Here is a 20,473-nt window from a genome sequence, read left to right as displayed (position 1 = left end):
TTAGTCTAATTGTAATACTAAAATCATGTTTTATTCATAGATTACTTTTGAGGACAGCTCACCAATTCAAGTTGCTGTGGCTGAGTGCTCCTGTGTGTCTGGAACCGCTCTCTGCAACCACAGTGTTGCACTACTGTATCAGACTACGAAGTACTCTACGTTGCAACTGAAAGCAGTACCGCCTGTCCTCAGCTGCACAGAAACTGAGCAGCGATGGCATAAACCACGAAGACTGGTAAGTACTTAAGAACTTAGGCTAATCACAAATTGTTGATTTGTTCATTTATGTTTGAAATTGGATATAAACTCTACCCACCTTGTTTAAAAAGCACAATGAAGACAAAACAAGCGCATCATTACCACATCTATTACAGTTAGCTATGGTAGCTCTGCCAATCGCATTAAGAGGGGATTGGAGAAACTTGTGAAGCCTGTCTGGTTGTAACGGTCACCAGCTGGAGTGCCCTTGAGAACCACCAGAGGGCACTCCACACCAGACTCTCCTATTCACTCACTAACTACATTTCCCATAACTCACTGCCCGGACTCATCATCTCTGATTGCATTCACCTGTGTCTCTTCACCTGTGTCTCATCACCCTGTTAGTCTCAACCTATTTATACCATGTTCACTCATTCACACACTGCGAAGTTTTGTTTGTGTTACACTGCATCTCTGAGCGTTTTTCCCTGGTTTTCTTGTTTCTTGGTTTTTTGGATATCTTGCCTTGTTCCCTGGATTACTCTCTTGCCTCTGGTCCCTGCCTGTTTTGTTGGTTTGTTTATTTGTTTGTTTGGACTGCTTACCTGTGTTTCTACCATTGCCTGTTTATTGGATTTCGTCTTTGGATTACCCCTCATTAAAGCTGCATTTGGATCTCTACCTTCGTGTCTCGGAGCAGTGCGTAACAGAAAACTTCGCCACACCCAGATCCAGCAGCTATGACCTCCAGCAATCCAGCAGTACGGATCTCTCCTGATCTTCCCAGCATGAGCCGGGAGTTCGCTGAACAGATCGCGGCCTTGGCCCTGGATAGCCTCGATCTGTTCCAGTACACCTGGGGGTTTGTTCCTCTCGCTGCCTCTTGCTCTCTAGGTGACGAGGCAATTAAGTTGTGCTACCGGCTGGGGGCTAAGGAGGTCGACCCAAGGGAGCTCCCCGATCTCTCTGGTCTGGATTGGAGAGAGGCACTCTCCAGATGTCTGGAGAGCTTCCTTCCGTGGCACGCCATGTCACCGTCTGCACTTCACGCCAGTCCAGCCGAGCCCGCACTTCACGCCAGTCCAGCCGAGCCCGCACTTCACGCCAGTCCAGCCGAGCCCGCACTTCACGCAAGATCTGCCGAAGCCAAGGCAGTATGCGTCATGCCCGCCGCCCCTGAGACTGAGAGCGTCATGCCCGCCGCGCCTGAGACAGCAAGCGACATGCCCGCCAAGCTAGAGCCTTCACCACTGGTCTCGTCCAGCACAGAGCCCTCTTCACCACTGGTCCCGTCCAGCACAGAGCCTTCTTCACTGCTGGTCCCGTCCAGCACAGAGCCCTCTTCATCGCTGGTTCCGTCCAGCTCAGAGCCCTCTTCGCCGCTGGTCCTGCCCAGCTCAGAGCCCTCTTCGCCGCTGGTTCCGTCCAGTTCAGAGCCTTCTTCATCGCTGGTCCTGTCCAGTTCAAAGCCCTCTTCATCGCTGGTCCTAACCAGCTCAGAGTCCTCTTCGCCGCTGGTCCTACCCAGCTCAAAGCCCTCGCTGCTGGTCCCGTCAAGCTCAGAGCGTGCTGATCCTGATCCAGAGACTGTTCACGTCACTTATGCCGAGCCAGAGCTTCACGTCAGTCCTGCCGAGCCAGAGCCAGAGCTTCACGTCAGTCCTGCCGAGCCAGAGCCAGAGCTTCACGTCAGTCCTGCCGAGCCAGAGCCAGAGCTTCACGTCAGTCCTGCCGAGCCAGAGCCAGAGCTTCACGTCAGTCCTGCCGAGCCAGAGCCAGAGCTTCACGTCAGTCCTGCCGAGTCAGAGCCAGAGCTTCACGTCACGTCCGCCCATCCAGAGTCTCGTCCAGCCGAGACTGAATCTGTTCCTGAGCCTGAATCTAATCCTGAGCCTGAATCTGATCCTGAGCCTGAGCCTGAATCGGTTCCTCTTCCTCTTTCTACGCCGGTGTCTTCGGACAAGATGGCCGACTCCACGCCTGTGTCTTCGGACAAGATGGCCGACTCCACGCCTGTGTCTTCGGACAAGATGGCCGACTCCACGCCTGTGTCTTCGGACAAGATGGCCGACTCCACGCCTGTGTCTTCGGACAAGATGGCCGAAACCACGCCTGTGTCTTCGGACAAGATGGCCGAAACCATGCCTGTGTCTTCGGACAAGATGGCCGAAACCACGCCTGTGCCTTCGGACAAGTTGGCCACCGCCGAACCAGTGTCTCCGGACAAGATGGTCTCCGCTGAGCCGGTGTCTGGTCCTGAGCCAGTGTCTGTTCCTGTCCCTGTGTCTGTTCCTGTTCCTGAGCCGGTGTCTGTTCCTGTGCCATGGTCGCCTGGAAGGTCGTCTCCTCCCTGGCCGCCTGAAGGCTCGTCTCCACCCTGGTCGCCTGCACAGCCTGCTCCGCCCTGGTCGCCTGCACAGCCTGCTCCGCCCTGGTCGCCTGCACAGCCTGCTCCGCCCTGGTCGCCTGCACAGCCTGCTCCGCCCTGTTCGCCTGCAGAGCCTGCTCCGCCCTGGCCTTCCGCCCTGCCGGAGTCTTCAGGTCCTCTTCCGCTGCACGGGCCTGGCCCGCCATCCCGCCCCCAGGTCCGCCTCCGCTCCACCTCCCTCCTGGAGAATTTTGAGCGTCTGGAATCCGCTCCTTAAAGGGGGGGCTATGTAACGGTCACCAGCTGGAGTGCCCTTGAGAACCACCAGAGGGCACTCCACACCAGACTCTCCTATTCACTCACTAACTACATTTCCCATAACTCACTGCCCGGACTCATCATCTCTGATTGCATTCACCTGTGTCTCTTCACCTGTGTCTCATCACCCTGTTAGTCTCAACCTATTTATACCATGTTCACTCATTCACACACTGCGAAGTTTTGTTTGTGTTACACTGCATCTCTGAGCGTTTTTCCCTGGTTTTCTTGTTTCTTGGTTTTTTGGATATCTTGCCTTGTTCCCTGGATTACTCTCTTGCCTCTGGTCCCTGCCTGTTTTGTTGGTTTGTTTATTTGTTTGTTTGGACTGCTTACCTGTGTTTCTACCATTGCCTGTTTATTGGATTTCGTCTTTGGATTACCCCTCATTAAAGCTGCATTTGGATCTCTACCTTCGTGTCTCGGAGCAGTGCGTAACACTGGTGTATTAGTGTGGTTAGTTTGTGATGGTATGTTATGGTGGCTAACCAACTTCTGTCCTTAAGTTTTGTTTGTTTGTTTATTTGTTTGTTTACTTGATAGGGTGTGAAACCAGGCAGAGTGGGTAACATGGTCTTCATCTCAACAAAACCCAAGTCAAGATCCAAGTGTGCAAAACCCAAGTGTGACGTGTCCGAGGTCACAGCTCTGCAGAGAACCTTGCAGAACACATCCGCAAAGGTGGGGTTCAGACAGCCTTTATGAAGAGGGGGCTGGCACTGGAGCCAGTAGCTATTCAGGAATATACTCACATTAAAAACGTCAACTACTGGCCATCAGGATTTGTCATCCATCCAGATGCTCCCTGGCTCGGATCCTCTCCAGATGGTGTTGTTTTTTTCCAGAACGTGAAGAGCTATGTGGACTCTGGGTACCTGCACATGCAGAGTGGTGCCTTGTGCCTGAAGCCAGGCCACAGCTACTATTGGCAGGAGCAAGGCCAGCTGCTTATCACCGGAATGCAGTGATGCGATTTTGTTGTTTTTGCAGAGGAGGACCTTCTTGTTCAAAGAATTTATAAGGATGTGGAGGTCGCTAGGGTTATAAGGGAGAGGGGGATTATTTCTATTTCTTTCATTACTTGATCTGATCTTTTAAAAATCAATGGTTCATTCAATTAGTTCTGTTTCAGTCAGTTGATAAATGTTCTTGTTCTGGTTTTATTGTTCATCTTTATAAATCTATATGAAGCCTGAACTAATTTTAGGTTTTATTGTTCATCTTAAAAACCTTCCCCCTCTCCCCTGTTGTCATCGGCCCTCAAACCAGTTCTGTGTCTGATTAGTTCAGATCTGAGCTCAATCTCTTTGAGACAACAGTCTCATTCCGGCAACTTCATCTTCAAGTTAACTTCTTTGTATTCAACGTGGGAGCAAGTTAATTTCTTTGGATTCAACATGGACCACACCAAGAACCCAAACGAACGCTTCAGCCAAGAATCTCAAAAGTCTCCTGCATCTGGACTTGTTCAGCAACCAAAGTCAATGCAATTACCTGTTCGCAGCCTTTAGATGCGTTTCTAAATTATTGTGCCCCTTTAAGGTGACCCGGATTCTCTGATGTTTCTCGTAGGTTGTGGTTAACTGATTGTAATCTTGCCATTGTCTTTTCTTCTCTCTCTTTCTTCACTTTTCTTTACTTTCTTGATTCTGTAAAAATTCTAAAAATAATTAAACTATTTAAAACAATCCGTTATAATCCGTTAATTATAATCTGTTAAAACCCCTCCTTGAACTGCCACCTTACTGTGGTGGAGGGGTTTGAGTACCCGAACGACCCTAGGAGCTATGTTGTCCAGGGCTATATGCCCCTGGTAGGGTCTCCCAAGGCAAACAGGTCCTAGGTCTCCTCAATCCCACCAACACGTCTTCCATTGAGGAAGCAGAGGCTGAGGGCTCGGAGGTGGTCTTGTCCATCACCCAAGCTGAAGTCACAGAGGTAGTCAAGAAGCTCCTCTGTGGCAAGGCACCAGGGGTGGATGAGATCCACCCTGAGTACCTCAAGTCTCTGGATGTTGTGGGGCTGTCTTGGCTGACACGCCTCTGCAACATCACGTGGCGGTCGGGGACAGTACCTTTGGGCTGGCAGACCGGGGTGGTGGTCCCTCTTTTTAAGAAGGGGGACCGGAGGGTGTGTTCCAACTACAGGGGGATCACACTTCTGAGCCTCCCCGGGAAAGTCTATGACAGGGTACTGGAGAGGAGAATACGGCCGATAGTAGAAGCTCGGATTCAGGAGGAACAGTTCTAGCTCTATACCCTCTCCAGGGTGCTGGAGGGTTCATGGGAGTTTGCTCAACCAATCCACATGTGCTTTGTGGATTTGGAGGTGGAGGGTGCTCTGGGAGTATGGGATCCGGGGCCCTTTGATAAGGGCTGTCCGGTCCCTGAACGACCGGAGCAGGAGCTTGGTTTGCATTGCCGGCAGTGAGCCCTTTGTCTCCAGTTCTGTTCATCATTTTTATGGACAGAATTTCTAGGCGCAGCCAGGGGCCGGAGGGTGTCAAGTTTGGGGACCACACGATTTCATCTCTGCTTTTTGCTTATGATGTTGTCGTGCTGGCCCCATCAGACCAGGACCTTCAGCATGCACTGGGACGGTTTGCAGCTGAGTGTGAACCGGCTGGGATGAGAATCAGCGCCTCCAAATCCGAGGCCATGGTTCTCAGTTGGAAAAGGGTGGCTTGCCACTTCAGGTTGGTGGAGAGTTCCTGCCTCAAGTGGAGGAGTTCAAGTATCTTGGGGTCTTCTTCACGAGTGAGGCAAGGATGGAACTGGAGATTGACAGACGGATCGGTGCAGCTTCTGCAGTAATGCGGTTGATGTACCGATCTGTCGTGGCTCAATTTACCGGTCAACCTACGTTCCTACTCTCACCTATGGTCATGAGCTGTGGGTCATGACCGAAAGGACAAGATCCTGGATATAGGCGGCCGAAATGAGCTTTCTCCGCAGGGTGGCTGGGTGATCCCTTAGAGATAGGATAGCTCGGCCACTCGGGAGGAGCTCAGAGTAGAGCCGCTGCTCCTCCACATCAAGAGGGGCCAGCTGAGGTGGCTCGGGCATCTGTTCTGGATGCCTCCTGGGCGCCTTCCCTGGAAGGTTTTCCGGGCGCGTGCCACTGGGAGGAGACCCCGGGGAAGACCTAGGACACGCTGGAGGGACTATGTCTCCTGGCTGGCCTGGGAATGCCTTGGTGTCCCCCTGGAAGAGCTAGAGGAAGTGTCTAGGGAGAGGGAAGTCTGGGCATCTCTGCTTAGACTGCTGCCCTCACGACCAAGCCCCAGATAAGTGGAAGAAGATGGATGGATGGATAATTATATATATATATATTTATTTTGAGCTAATTTGCTACATCTTTACAAATCTATACAAAACCTGAAGTGATAATTGTTCAGTCGGTGTTGAGATTTCATTGTTCAGTTTAAACAAATCTCTATAAAACCAGAGCTAATGTCACTAATGCAGGCCTACAATTGACCTGAGACCATACCTTTTGTACTGATTGAAATTAGAGTCCGAGTGTAAAAAGCTATGTGGATTGTTGATATTGGATAATTGAATAAGTGTTGTTCAATATTTCCTTATTAAATTCTACATGTTCTAATGTCATCTCTGGTGCATTTTAATTTCAAGTCAGTAAAAACCCAAAGCTAATGTAATGATGACAATAACACAAATAATGTTTTTTAAGAAGCAAGATAGATCTTTAATTCATTGCTGAGTTGCCCATGCCTTTACTAACGGCCCATTCTGATAATTGACCAGGAAGCAGGCCACACTGAACAATTCATCAACGTTCCTGCATATTGACAGTGGTATGTCCTTGTCGAACAGTTTGTTCTCTTTCACTCTCCTTATGCACCTCTCCACATGCACTCTCAGATGTACAATTAACTGTGTCTGTCTGACATCCTCTCGACTCATTTGGCGTTTGTTGCTGAGAAAGGCAGGCCGGTACACCTTACAAGGAGCAAGGTTGTCCACAACAAACCTTTTGTCCACCATGATCACCATACCTCACTTCAAAAGCTTTACAATCCCAGACAGCTTGAAGATCTCGTGATCACTCATAGAGCCTGCATACAGTCCAGACACAAAGGTGCCAGCATCATGGGGTGCCATGCCAATCATGACCTTGAATGTAGTGTGCGATTTGTAGGTAGAGAAAACCTCACTCTGAAGGAGCAGAGAGGATGGCGTCTGACAGAATATCTCTGTACAATCAAGGACCACCTGTGTATCAGAAAAAGCTGCAAACTCAGGTGGCAGGTGAGCTCTCACTATGGAGGGAATGGAGGAATCCAAAGGTGCTGACTTCCCAGCAGGCAGTACAGGAAATGAGTTCATGTGGAGATGATCCGACTTGCAGTAGTGCGGTGAATGCTGAAACTCTCTGCAAGGTCCCTGATTGGAAAACCCACTGACAGGTACATCAGGAACAGCAGAAACTCGTCAATGGGTCTCAGTTTCTGTTGAGATATAAAAACAAAAACCTCTGTTTAGTTACCTTGACATTGACATTGTTATTACAAAGTATAAATCAGAAAATAATACCAACATCAGCTGGTTGGCTTTTACTTTTTAGTAAGATGTAGTTAACTCCACAAACCAACAGGGGCAATTACGAAATAAAACAGTTTGTACTTTCAGAGTTACGCCCGTTTCACACATACTCCGTTTGCAGTGCGTATGCGGTGCGTATTTTTTCCCGTACCCATGTTAACAGGTTAGAGCTTTCACACTGCACGCGGATGCGGTCCGGCGATCCGTTCCAGGTGCGGTGTATATACAGCAGTGCAGTGATCGTTTCTGCGATCGAAAATAGATCGAGTCTATTTTTGCTGTGCTGCATGCGGAGAATTAAAGTGACATCGCATGGTTTGTGGTCAAAATGAACACAGATTGAAATGAAAATATAATAAACTCACCATAAATGCATTTAATTAAATAAAATGTAGTAATCTCACCATAAATGTATTTAATTAAATACTACTATTTTTCACAGTCATCCTTTTAATTTAAGACCGGGGTAAAGCAAGGAAAACTATAATTTACAAGGATGATGCATGAAAGCTGACTTCTTTGTTGTAACGTGACAAAACGGTACATAACGGCACACAACAATGAAGTGCTGAGGCTGTCACCCTCTGAAAGGCAAATCGCCTCTCTTGAATCCTAAAAACACTCGTGAAAAATGATCTCTCTGGTAATTGAACTCGTAATGTTGTCTCTCGCTCTCGCGTTACAGCTTACAGCACTTTTCACACTCTATTATCTCCTAATTATAATGTATTTTAGGTTACAATCAAGCGTAGTGTTAGTTCTGGCAGGTCACGTTAGTCAAGCTCGCATCAGCTGACTCTCAACTGATCCACATCTACCTATAGGAATACGACGCCAATCACTGTATACATAAGCGAGAGGCGGTATTAACATTAAGTGACATGACATCTGACGCACAGAAGCCAATGGCACATGTCACTATGCATCTTGGCACATCCGGTGGCACATCCGGTCTTCATTGGCATGTGCCAGTGGATAGTGGCATGTGTCACTGACATTATTGACATGTGTCAGTGGTGGATAGTGGCATGTGTTACTGACATTGCGACACACTGACACTGACATGACACCTGACTGCCACCGAGTCGCGGAACATGTCACCGTGTTGCGACACCTCCAGTAGTGACTGACAGATTAATCGAACACCTATAGCCTACTGACGTAATTGTGGCACAAAATCCTAAATAAATAGCCTAATTTTGTGATATTTAAAATATCAATTAAACGAATTAAAGTGCATTAATATTTTTTCAAACGTGTTATTTGTGTCACGTCTGTATTTGATTGGTATGTGCCACTGAATGTTTTGTAATACCAGTGCTACTTTATGTTGTTTATCTCGCAAAGTCACAAACTGCCCATTCTAGGAAAGACACGAAATAAATCCATCATGGGTCACTACGAATAACGTATTAACAGTTGCGTCCGTCACTGTAAACCTTTATTTTTGCGTGATGCTGCACAGACGCACGCCAGTAGGTGTCAGTATAAGTGAGTGTAACACTGGCCAGCGCAAGATTCTCATCTGAGAGGAACAGGATGATATTGGGACCGGGCTTGGTGTGTGGGGCTGTATGGGTGAAATGTAGGGCTGGGTATCGTTCAAAAAATTTCGATACTGATACCGATACCGATACCTTGATTTCGATACCGGTTCCTGAACGATACTTTTTTCTATACCAATTTTATGAAATCCATTTTAACAAGATTACATAACACATTACCTCAGAAAAACTTTGGTTTTATTTTTTCAGTCTGACTCATGCTCCTTAGCCAGTGCACAAAGGAACAAAAAAAAGCACAAAGGAACACAATTTTTTTTTATAAAGAGCTCATGCTCACCAAAGCTGAATTTGTTTGATCAAAAATACAGCAAAACTTGTAATATTGTGAAATAGTATTACAATTTAATATCTTATTTGAATATATTTCAAAATGTAATTTATTCCTGTGATGTCAAAGCTGAATTTTCAAAATCATTACTTCAGTGTCACATGATCCTTCAGAAATATGAAAACAGTTTGCTGCTTAATATTTTGGAAACTATGGTAATTTTTTTCATGATTATTTGATGAATAAAAATTTCAAAAGAACAGCATTTATTTGAAACGAAATCTTTTGTAACATTACACATGTTTTAAGGTCACTTTTGATCACTTTAATGCATCCTTACTGAAAAAAAATTCTGACTAACCAACAAATTTTTGAACGGCAGTGTACATTCGAATGATCTGATCAGTAGGTCATTATTGCAATATAAACACTGTCAGAGTGATTTCATTTACCAGTCGAAGACGGAGCAACTTTCTGCTATTATGTTTACTCCGTGCACTGTCAAGGGCTTCATCATATTTGTCGTGTTGTGCTCGCGTCTCATATGTGTGCGGAGAGTTTGTGTGTGTGTGCTCGCGTCTCAATTGAAGTTGGAATGGAGATGATGTCCAGTAGCTGTTGCTCAACTTCAGTAACTACTTGTCCTCTCCTGTCACGTGCAGGTTTTGTTTGAGATGAAGTGCTTTGTCTAGTCTCTGACAGAATAGCTTGAATGCGGGGGTGGGCTGGAGAGGGACTAGCTCGGGAGTGGGGTGTTGATGTGATTGGCCCAGATGGTGGGGTTGGGGTGTTACACCTCTGTGATGTTGAAGTTGCTGTGCGCTCCACATCCTCCTCTATTGCGCTCAAATAAATGGGGTCCTGTGTGTCGTCCAGTGGCTGTACTGGATCCAGTGAACATCTTGAGCTAAAATGTAGTAACAGTGGTCATTGTAATAATCAAGTAACACCTAACTTTATACAATTAATAAACAACCTGTGTGTATAATGTAAACAATTAAATGTTTTGTGCTAAGAAGTTATTCAGTATCTCTATTACCAAAACAAGGAAATTAAAGTACATACTAACCTTCTTGGATGCAAATGAGGCAGCAGAAATGACATTTCTACCTCATATTTCCATTCCTTGACTGTCCCACCTGCAGAGCCACTGGGAGGATTCTTTTGTTTTTTATGCTTTACAAAAGCATCTCTCAGGACTTTCCACCTTCTTTTGCTATCATCACCTATGAGGAGTAAATATAATCTCATCAATACTACTAACACTTTGTTGTAATATTATTACTACTATATTATTATTACTCATTGACAATGACATATTTTTCTTTCTGACACAGATACCTTTCAGCAGGAGAAAGCTTTTCTAGCCTGGCCTATCAATACCGTGTGGGGGCAATTACTGTGTGCTCATCTGTGCACATGACGTGCAGTGCCATTGAAAAAAGGATGATGGCAACCCACATTCCTCCACCAACTGAGGACCAGTGGAAAGCCATTGCTTCCAAATTTTGGAGCAAGTGGAAATTTCCAAACTGCTTGGGTGCGATAGATGGGAAGCACATCACCATCAAAGCACCTCCCAATTCTGGAAGTCTGTTTTTCAATTATAAGAAGACATTCTCCATTGTTCTTCCGGCACTTGTGGATGCAGACTACAGGTTCACCTTCATCCAGGTGGGAGACTTTGGCCGGGCCAGTGACGGGGGGGTGGTGTACGCCTCTTCGCGGCTTGGCAGGGGCATGGAGCCCAAAACACTGAATGTGCCCGAAGACACCCCTTTACCAGGTGTGCAGGGTCCCATGCCCTACATCATTGTCGGAGATGCAGCATTTCCTTTGAAAACATACCTTATGAGGCCTTTCCCGGGTCATCGTCTCCCAAGGTGGTGTGAAAACTTTAATTACCGACTGTCCTCGGCCAGAATGGTAGTTGAGTGTGCCTTCGGCATCCTCACTGCGAGATGGAGGGTGCTGCTCTCAAGGCTGCAGATGACACCGCACTATGTGGACACTGTAGTGATGGCTTTGTACATCCTGCACAACTTCCTCACCAACCCATCGCAAAACCAGAGATGGCAGAACGAGGCAGAACAAACTGGAGACAAGCTGCTATTATAAAGAACATGGGAGGGAACAGGGGCAGCAAGGATGCCTATGAAGTGCGTGAGAAATTAAGCACATTCTTCAATTCTCTGGAAGGGAACCTGTGATCACATCACAACATGGTTATGGATCCATGGCATGCCAGACTTCGATGTGGGAAAGTAGTGTTCATTGTAAATTTAACAACATGGTTTTCTGTTCCTGTATATAGTTTGTCATGTTTGTGTTGTGTGTAATCTAAAACGTTCTGTGTGGCACTTCAGTTAATGACCTGCAAACATCCTTTCTCTGTTCCTAATTATAAGAATCATCTTAAATAAAGAATGACATGTTGATCTCTACAAAACAACTTATTTATATTATCACAGTCAATAGGCCTGCACTGAAAACAGCTTTGTTTCATAGTCTGTTGGGTGACTTGTGTTTTGAAAGGTAGGGGAGATTTTTCTGTGGCATGTGGCAGATGAACACATCACTTCAAACAAACTTTTGAAATGCTAATTATATTGTTAGGACAATGTAATAGTGACAAAAATTACACAAAAATAACAACTTGACGTTGACATATTCCAACGAACAAATAAAACTTTGCAGGGCTTGACATTAACACCCACCAATGAATCCGCCAAATGCGGGTGGATTTTGCTCGTGGCGGGTAACAGTCACTCCAACTAGCCACTTTGGCGGGTTGAATAATTGTAGTCTTTTCAAAAGGCATCTGAAATAAGCCATATTACAGTGACACTACGACACTACAACTCCCATGAGTATTACATGCACACAGTGTTGCCTTGCACGCTAGTGACCGACAACACAGAAACGAAGAGACAGCTAGCTGCCCTGCTGGAGTTACGTCGTTGGATCAGTGTTGCCAACTTAGCGACTTAGTCGCTATTTTTAGCGACTTTTCAGACCCCTTTAGCGACATTTTTTCAAAAAAGCGACTAGCGACAAATCTAGCGACTTTTTGGACAAACCTCAGTAACCTTCAGATGTTGCCAATACTGTCCTGAGAGCGCGAGGTCTTGCTTTCTCCCCGCCGTCACTCTCTCTAGCTGCGTCTACTTGTTCAGTGAATGGCTGAGAGGAGCAGCAGCACGTTCATCTGTTGAGCGCACGGCTGCTGACAGACGTGAATGAGTAGTGTTTTTCCACGGACTTATCACTTATCTGCTTTTCTTTTGTTTTATATTTAAAGAATTTGGTTTAACCATTTTAATTTACTTTCTTTTCTTGTGCTTAATACTTGTAATACTCACTATCCCAGAGCTTTAGTTCATCCGGTTCCCGAACTCTCTCAATTCAGATAATTTTCCACATAGGCATATAAAAAATGTAGTATGTATTTTCGTTAAAATGATGTCTCACTTGCAGGTACCTAAAAAAATCATCTTTTCTCAGTCCATAATCTTTCTGTAGGGTTTCAAAACTCTGGAATGCCCCTTTGTGAATAAATGAATAATAAGTAGTTAAACCTTTTGAGATCCGTATCTTAAATCTGCCATCGATCCTGTTTGGTGCAAAGTCTGAATCATAGGCACACCATCTCATAATTTTAGATGCTTCTCCTAATCTGCAAATTTTAACTATTGTCTGCCAGGACTTCAGAGAGCTGCCTGTTATAGAGTCTTCCAGGATTTCCTGTTCTTCTAGTAATTTGCTATCACTCAGTAGGGCTGTTATTGGGATTCCGTTTAACATTGTACTTTCTATTTCTTTCCATGCTGCAGTGTATGTTGATGAACACAGGCAGACTAAAGGTCTCAGTTGGGCTGCATGGTAGTAATCCTGTAAACAAGGAAGGACATTCCACCCTTCTCTTTTCTTAATTGCAGTGTCTTAAATTTAATTCTGGCCCTTTTCCCTTGCCACAAATACCTTGCTATCTCTTTCTTTCTTTCTAACTGCAAACTAAATTCAAATTTTGACAGTTGGAGAGGCTCATTAGACTTCATTAGCTGCCGCTCTATGTACTATTTCTAAACAATCGAGACTTATTTAAGCTTCCCTTCTATCTAATATTTCTAAACTGAAAACCTTCAAACTTCTACAAACTTTTAAAACTACTTAACTAAAACTTAAACTAATTAAAACTGAAAACATTCAAACTTTTAAAACTGCTAAACTAAAACTTAAACTAATTAAAACTAAAAACTTCAAACTTCAAGCTTTTAAAAATTCTTCAAACTTTCTGGCAAGGCTTTTTCATGCCAACTTAAAGTTTGCCTACAAACTTTTTCATCTAGTTCACTATATCACAGCTACCCGTTCTTGTCAGACAAAAAAAAAAAATATAGGAAATGAGAACAGCTTTATTTGACATTCGGCTATATTATATTATATATTATATTATATGAAATACAGTATGTGGAGCATTAATTTAGAGAGAAAACACATTAGGCAGGCAGAAGGCAAGTACGAAGCGATTATGTCATGAATATGCTAATTGACGTATGACGTCATCTAGCGACTTTTAGGGAAGGTGTTAGCTACTTTCCTGTGAAAATAGTTGCAACACTGCGTTGGATGCCGGTGGAGCTATGTGGCTACATATGATACATGGTTTTATTTTTAAAAAAAGGAGCTTTACACACAACCTTATCAGAGCTAATGATAATGACCTGTATTGTTATACATTTATGTAGTCTTGATTTGGGTGTGTACAGTGGTTTTACATTTTAAAAGGGTTGTAAATCTAGTTCAAGTAGATTTTAGCACGCCATAGTCAACTTTTATCAGGTAATTTCACAACAACAAAAATGTGGCTAGTAAAAATGCTGTGTGGCTAGTAACTTTGCAAAACCACTAGACACATTGGCTAGTGAGCAAAAAAGTTAATGTCAAGTCCTGAAACATTGTAGGTCAATTAGTTAATTAATTACGTGGTGAATGGATTTCTGAATTTATGAAATGCAAGTGCAAGCAGGAGACAGCAGTAGGTGTTTACTCACACCTAAAGTGTGTGCTGGTTGACAAATAATAAAGGAGGGATAGATAACGTACCTGAAAAGATCAGTAGGCTATAGATGTTTTTTCTACACCCTGCACCCTCAAACTTCGATCGGAGCTGAAAGACCACATGTAGGCTACCGGTAAGTTGCCAATGACAAAACATGCACATGTAGGCTATATATCGTAAACCTACCATTACAATCAATAGCTGTGGCAACTGATCCCATGCCTTCTCCTTTTTTTGTTGATCTTTATAGCAAGGATCCTGTGGATCGTACAGTTGTCGGTGTTTCTCCACTTCTTCAATTAATCTGCCGTCGTCCATCGTTGCAAACTCGAAGTGTACTTGAAAGTGTCAAGTCACGTGATTTGGATCACCCTTGTTCGACATAGGGGGAGAGATTAGTGGAAGGCCTACTTCATGTTAAACATAAATATAAAGCCTACTGATAAAGACACCGTCGGCAGTACTGACGGCAAAATAGACTACAGAATATTTCGTTCTGTATTGACAGGTTTTTATTATTATTTTTTAAAATTGCATTTATCTGAATTTATGTCAAAACCTATGACTTTCAAACATCAAAATGTCATTTATTAATATGTATTCGTGTCAAAATAACATATAAACATCTTTTCCTATTCTATTTTGCCTGGAAACGCTTCCAACACCTTTGCGTGTCGCGTGAAAAATAGGCGTCGGTTCTATTTCTAGCATGCAGGCGTTTTCCGCGCGGCACGAGCCTCGCCTGAGAGATGCGCGTCATGCTAGGGGCGCCACTCATCCATAGGGGCGCCAGAGTGAGTGAACGAGTGAATTTTTATTTATTTATTTATTTATTTTTTAATTTAAATATAATATTTTAAAACCATTCATTCGAAATACTACCAAATAAAGCAAAAAAAGTCCGGCTCATCAATCTTCCTCCGCCCAGCGAGTGCTTGAAGTTAGTGATGGGCGGATCGATCCTGAAGTATCGATACTTCGATACTGACGTGGTATCGAAAAGGATCGATCCTCACATAAAAATATCGATCCAAATGTGTGTTTTTTTACCAGTAATTTTTTATTAATTTAGCATAAGCTTAAGTGGAAAATAAGCTTCTAAGTGTAAAAATAAGCCAATGTTAGTGGATAATTGTGTAGGATAGAACCTTTTCTCCTAGTCATTTGGATACAAGACGAAACCAATCAATCACAGAGAGCGTTCGATGCTAGTGCTCACAGGCCCAGTGCGTTTGGGAAACGAAGCCTTGCTTAGATGACAGAGAAACAATCTGGAGTTATTTCGCAATAAACAAACCAAAAGTGTACATAACGGTTCAAAATGTTGACATCAGTAAGATTTTTTAAATTAAATTAATATTTTTATTCAACAAGGATCGATGCATTAAATTGATCAAAAGTGACAGTCAAGGGTTTTACACTGTTAAAAAAAAAATCTACTTCATATAAATGGTGTTCTTTCAACTTTGTTCATCAAATAATTCTGCATAAAATGTATCATGGTTTCCACAAAAATATGAAACTGTTTTCAACATTGATAATAATAAGAAATGTTTCCTGAGCAGCAAATCAGCATATTAAAATGAATTATCATGACTGGAGTAATGATGCCGAAAATTCAGCTTTGATCACATGAATAAATTACAGTTTACTATGGCATAGAAAACAGATAGCCTATGTTAAATTGTAATATTACAGTTTTTACTCTATTTTTAATCAAATAAATGCAGAAGAGAATTAAAAATCTTACAGACCCCAAACTTTTGAACAGTAGGCTAGTAGGCTATAACTAGTTTTGTAAAAGTCACTGACTAATTACAGGCGAGTTGAGAGCACAAATCACAAAATATTTAGGCCTAGTAGTCATGAAAACATATTCAGATTTAGTATATTAATGATGCATTCACCTCATAAATCATGACACACTGCTCTAGCACAGGAAAGTGCATACAAGTTCAAGTGCATGCTTTTAAAATGAAAAAGTATTGGTATCGGTATCGATATCGGCGATACTGGCCCTGTATTTACTTGGTATCGGATCGATACCGAAATTTGCAGTATCGCCCATCACTACTTGAAGTGCGTCAGAAACAGAGCGCGCGCGCGATCAGTTGTTGGTAATTTGTTGTGTAGCGTGCGCGACGCCGCATCCAATGTAGACAGCCTCGTAGAAACGGGCCTGGCAGCTCGCGCCAGTTCTAGACACGGTGAAAGTTTCCTGATTGTGACGGATGGACGAATTTACATGACACATATTATAAATGAGCATAGTCTGCAATAGATACAGTGCCAAAAAGAGAAGAGGATGAAAAGGGGTAAAAACAGAGGTAAAGTGATGTAGTGAATGAACAGTTTATCTAATTGCATAGGAGTAAGATACTATAATTTCATTTTCATGGCAGTTATTTTTACCTTAAACTTAATGTTAGCAGTTGTTCTGAGTTCTCCAGAGGCCCCAGACTGTGTGATTTTGTAACAATCAAGTCAGTTTTAAGACGCATTTTTTATTATCACTTTTTTATTTTTTCATGTTTTACTCTACAGTTGTGCAGTTTTGGGGGGGATATATGGAGCTATTCTTGTGCCAATAAAAATGAACGTAGCTTTTCAAGAAACTAATGAAAATATAAATTGAAACTAAATAAATTACACATGACCCTTCAGAATTCATTCTAATATTCTGATTTATTATGAGTGTTGGAAACAGTTCTGCTGCCAGCCTATTTGATGAATAAAATGTTAAAAATAACTGCATTTATTAAAAATTAAAAAAAAATATTTTCTAATTATATAAATCTTCTTTACGATCACTTTTTTTTATCAATTTAACACATCCTTGCTGATTAAAAGTATTGATTTATTTCAAAAAAAGAAAGAAAAAAATTACTGACCCCAAATTACTGACCAGTAGTGTATATTGTTGTTATGAAAGATTTCTATTTTTAAAACATTTTCTTCTTCTTTTTTTTTTATTCATCAAAGTATCCTAAAAAACTATCACAGGTTATGAAAAAATATTAAGCAGCAGAACTGTTTCCAACTTTGATAATGAATCATCATATTAGAATGATTTCTAAAGGATCATGTGACACTGAAGACTGGAGTAATGATGCTGAAAATTCAGCTTTGCATCACAGAAATAAATGATCATTTAAAGTATAATAAACTGAAAACCAATTATTTTAAATTGTAATAATATATCACAATATTCATTTTTTTTCTGTATTTTTGATCAAATAAATGCAGGCTTGATGAGCAGAATATATTATTTAGCCTATATATATATAGGCTAAATAATCATGAACACAATGACGGGGTGAAATGGGCTGTGATGCATGGGGCACCAGGTAAAATCTTGCCTAGGGCAGCAAATTGGTCAGGGCCGGCCCTGGTTGCATGTAATTATGCATAATTTACTATTATTACTTTGGTAGTACATGTAACATATGTAACAAGGACACTGTAAAATAAAGTGTTACTGTCTTATTTTTGGGAATTGTTATTCTAAGAAAAGAGAATGAAGGATGTATAAAGATATTTTTAACAAAAGGCCAAGAATATCTACAATACAAACATATTTTTTGTAACAAATACATGCATTTTCATATTAACAGTCTTCAGGAAACAAGTTAAACTGGTTAGTTGATGTCTGCAGTATTTTTAGGCTAACAATAAGCTTCACTGACCTTTTGAACCAGGGGTAAGATATTGCATATATAAAGGGATTAATGCATGAATTAGTGTAAAATAAACACAGTAAAGCAGAGAGTTTCACAGGTGACTTTTGAAATTGTTTGATATTAAGCATACCTATATACCAGGGAACCCAGCAAATGAAATACACAAAGACAATTGTGCTCAATGTTTTTGTTGCCTTCACCTCTGATTTCCTGGAGGATTTTAGATTTTTCTTTGTAAAGTTGGAGATGGATTTTGCTTGTCTCAAGGCCACTGTGAAAATTCTTACATACAGGATAAACATCACTATACATGGAGTAATGAAGCTCACTATCAAGTCAGCTGAAGCCAAGGCATTGCTCATAGCCACTGCACATTCTCTAAAACAGATCACAGTTGTCCCTGTCAGGTTTAAGTTTCCAAAATTCACTGGTACAAGATTATAAAAGATGCATATAGTCCATCCTAAACTTATGCAGATCAGTGTTTTTCTCATTGTCATTTTGGACATATACAGGAGTGGATCACACACAGCAAAATAACGATCAATAGCCACAAGAATGATGTTGATGAGGGACGCATACAACAAAATGTACATAATTATATGAAAGATACGACAGTGCGACTTTCCCATATAAAAACATGAGTTAATGCTCCTGACGCTTTCAACAGGCATCACACAAATTCCCACCAAGAAGTCAGATACGGCCAGTGAGAGGATGAGGAGGTTGGTCGGTGTATGAAGCTGCTTGAAAACTGTTATAGAGATGATGACAAGTAGGTTTCCACACACCGTCAGCACAGAGATTGTAGATATGTACAAGAAAAACAATACATTGACATAATTCAAACGAAAGTCCAGAGAGCAGCTTGTATTCCAGGAGGGAAAGCAGTGATGCTCAATATATTCCATGGAGAAGGTCTTCACTGCTTTAAACTTCAATGCCTATGTGATATGGCTGCAGATCCAAAATCCTAAAGATGATTTCACTGCCAGTTTGCTTATATACTGTAAGTCCAATGACAGGTGTCGTTTATGGGAGTGACCAAGAATTCTAAGCATTCATACAGTCATCAGAGTTTACAATTATCATACAACTATAATCTATTTTTATATCAATCTTATATTGTGGCATGTTGATTAAAAAAAGTAACATTGCTATTAAAATTAAATCCCCCGGTTTCACAGACAAGGCTTTATCATTTACTCACCCTCAAGTTGTTCAAAACCTGTATGAATTTCTTTCTTCTGATGAACACAAAAGAAGATATTTTGAAGAATGTTGGGAACCAAACAGTTGATGGGCCTCATTGACTTCCATAGTATTTTTTTTTTCATACTATGGAAGTTGAAAATGAAAATTTACTATTTTACTATGATTTTTTTTTTGAGATATTCGTATTGTTCGGCTACTTGATTTTATTCTCAAAAACAATAAAAGGTTAGTAAATAATTTTTTTTGTGTGTGAATATCTGTTCACTTTCATTAGTGCATGATATTTGACATTATATAAGGCTTTTAAAGGTGCTCTAAGCGATGTTGGGTGACGTCACTTCTTGTTGACGTTTGAAGTATTGTCAAACAAAACGGAGGCTAGCTCGACCCTCCCTCCTCCTCATCCCGTCCCCTCCCCCTCCCTTCGCGCATTCCTTCTCATTTTCCCTCTTATTTGCTAATTGTTAATCGGAACGTCGTCTCTTTGGTTGTGTGTCGGCCACATAGACTGTAAAAAAGAAGTGAGAAGTGAAGCCGCCAGTGTCCCGATATGGTGCTGACATCTCGGGACCTGAGTCTGCGCAGTACTGAGCAGGAAGTAAAGCCACGAAATCAAGGCCCCGCCTTCACTCTCGCAGAATCAATCGCAAGCACACGCTCCTGAACTTATAAAAAAATTAATTATAGAAATTTAGATATTAAATTTAAAGCTCCAATCTCCTCCTCCGAAGATCCCGGAAAAAAGTCTGTTGGTGCTTCAGTGACTACTTTTTCTTTATTGAACACCAAGAACGGAACAAAAACAGAATATACATCTACAATAGCATTGGTAAATACAGATAAATGAGTGGTCGGCCATATCAAAATTCAAGAGAATATAATTCTAACGGTAGTCGCTGTCCAGCACATCTCTCCTCTAGCTAACTTCCCTCTTCATGCTTCTCTCTCCTCCACTCCCAGTGCACGCGCACTAACCCCCCAACCCCCACCCCCAAATCATTCTTTTCGGTTATTGGCTGGAACACTGTTTGTTATGTTTTGTGGTCCAGGTTGGCCCAGTTTGTTTTTGTTGCCGTTTGTGGAGCCTGGGCTGTCTACAGAGACTGCGGTTTTTTTACAGTGTGTTCAGGGGACAGGCAGCTAGCGGACAGTGAGGAGATGTTTGCTGTATGTGACAAAAAATGTTTCATTTTTTCAACAAAAATATATAAAAATATATTTGATCTCATTC

At 42.3% G+C, this 20,473-nt stretch overlaps 1 protein-coding gene across 1 annotated transcript; it reads right to left on the bottom strand.

The window, feature by feature from the left end:
* Positions 1-17,954: 17,954 nt before the first annotated feature.
* On the bottom strand, positions 17,955-18,938 carry LOC311069037 (trace amine-associated receptor 13c-like; the record flags this gene model as incomplete). Its single annotated transcript, XM_084091961.1, has 1 exon — positions 17,955-18,938. One exon carries the CDS (start codon positions 18,936-18,938, stop codon positions 17,955-17,957), a length of 984 nt encoding a protein of 327 aa, XP_083948087.1.
* Between the last annotated feature and the right edge of the window lie 1,535 nt (positions 18,939-20,473).

The sequence above is a fragment of the Abramis brama genome, assembly GCF_963993115.1.
Source record: "Abramis brama genome assembly, chromosome: 18".
In the NCBI taxonomy this organism is placed as follows: Eukaryota; Metazoa; Chordata; class Actinopteri; order Cypriniformes; family Leuciscidae; genus Abramis; species Abramis brama.
This window is presented reverse-complemented; position numbering and strand designations above follow the sequence as displayed.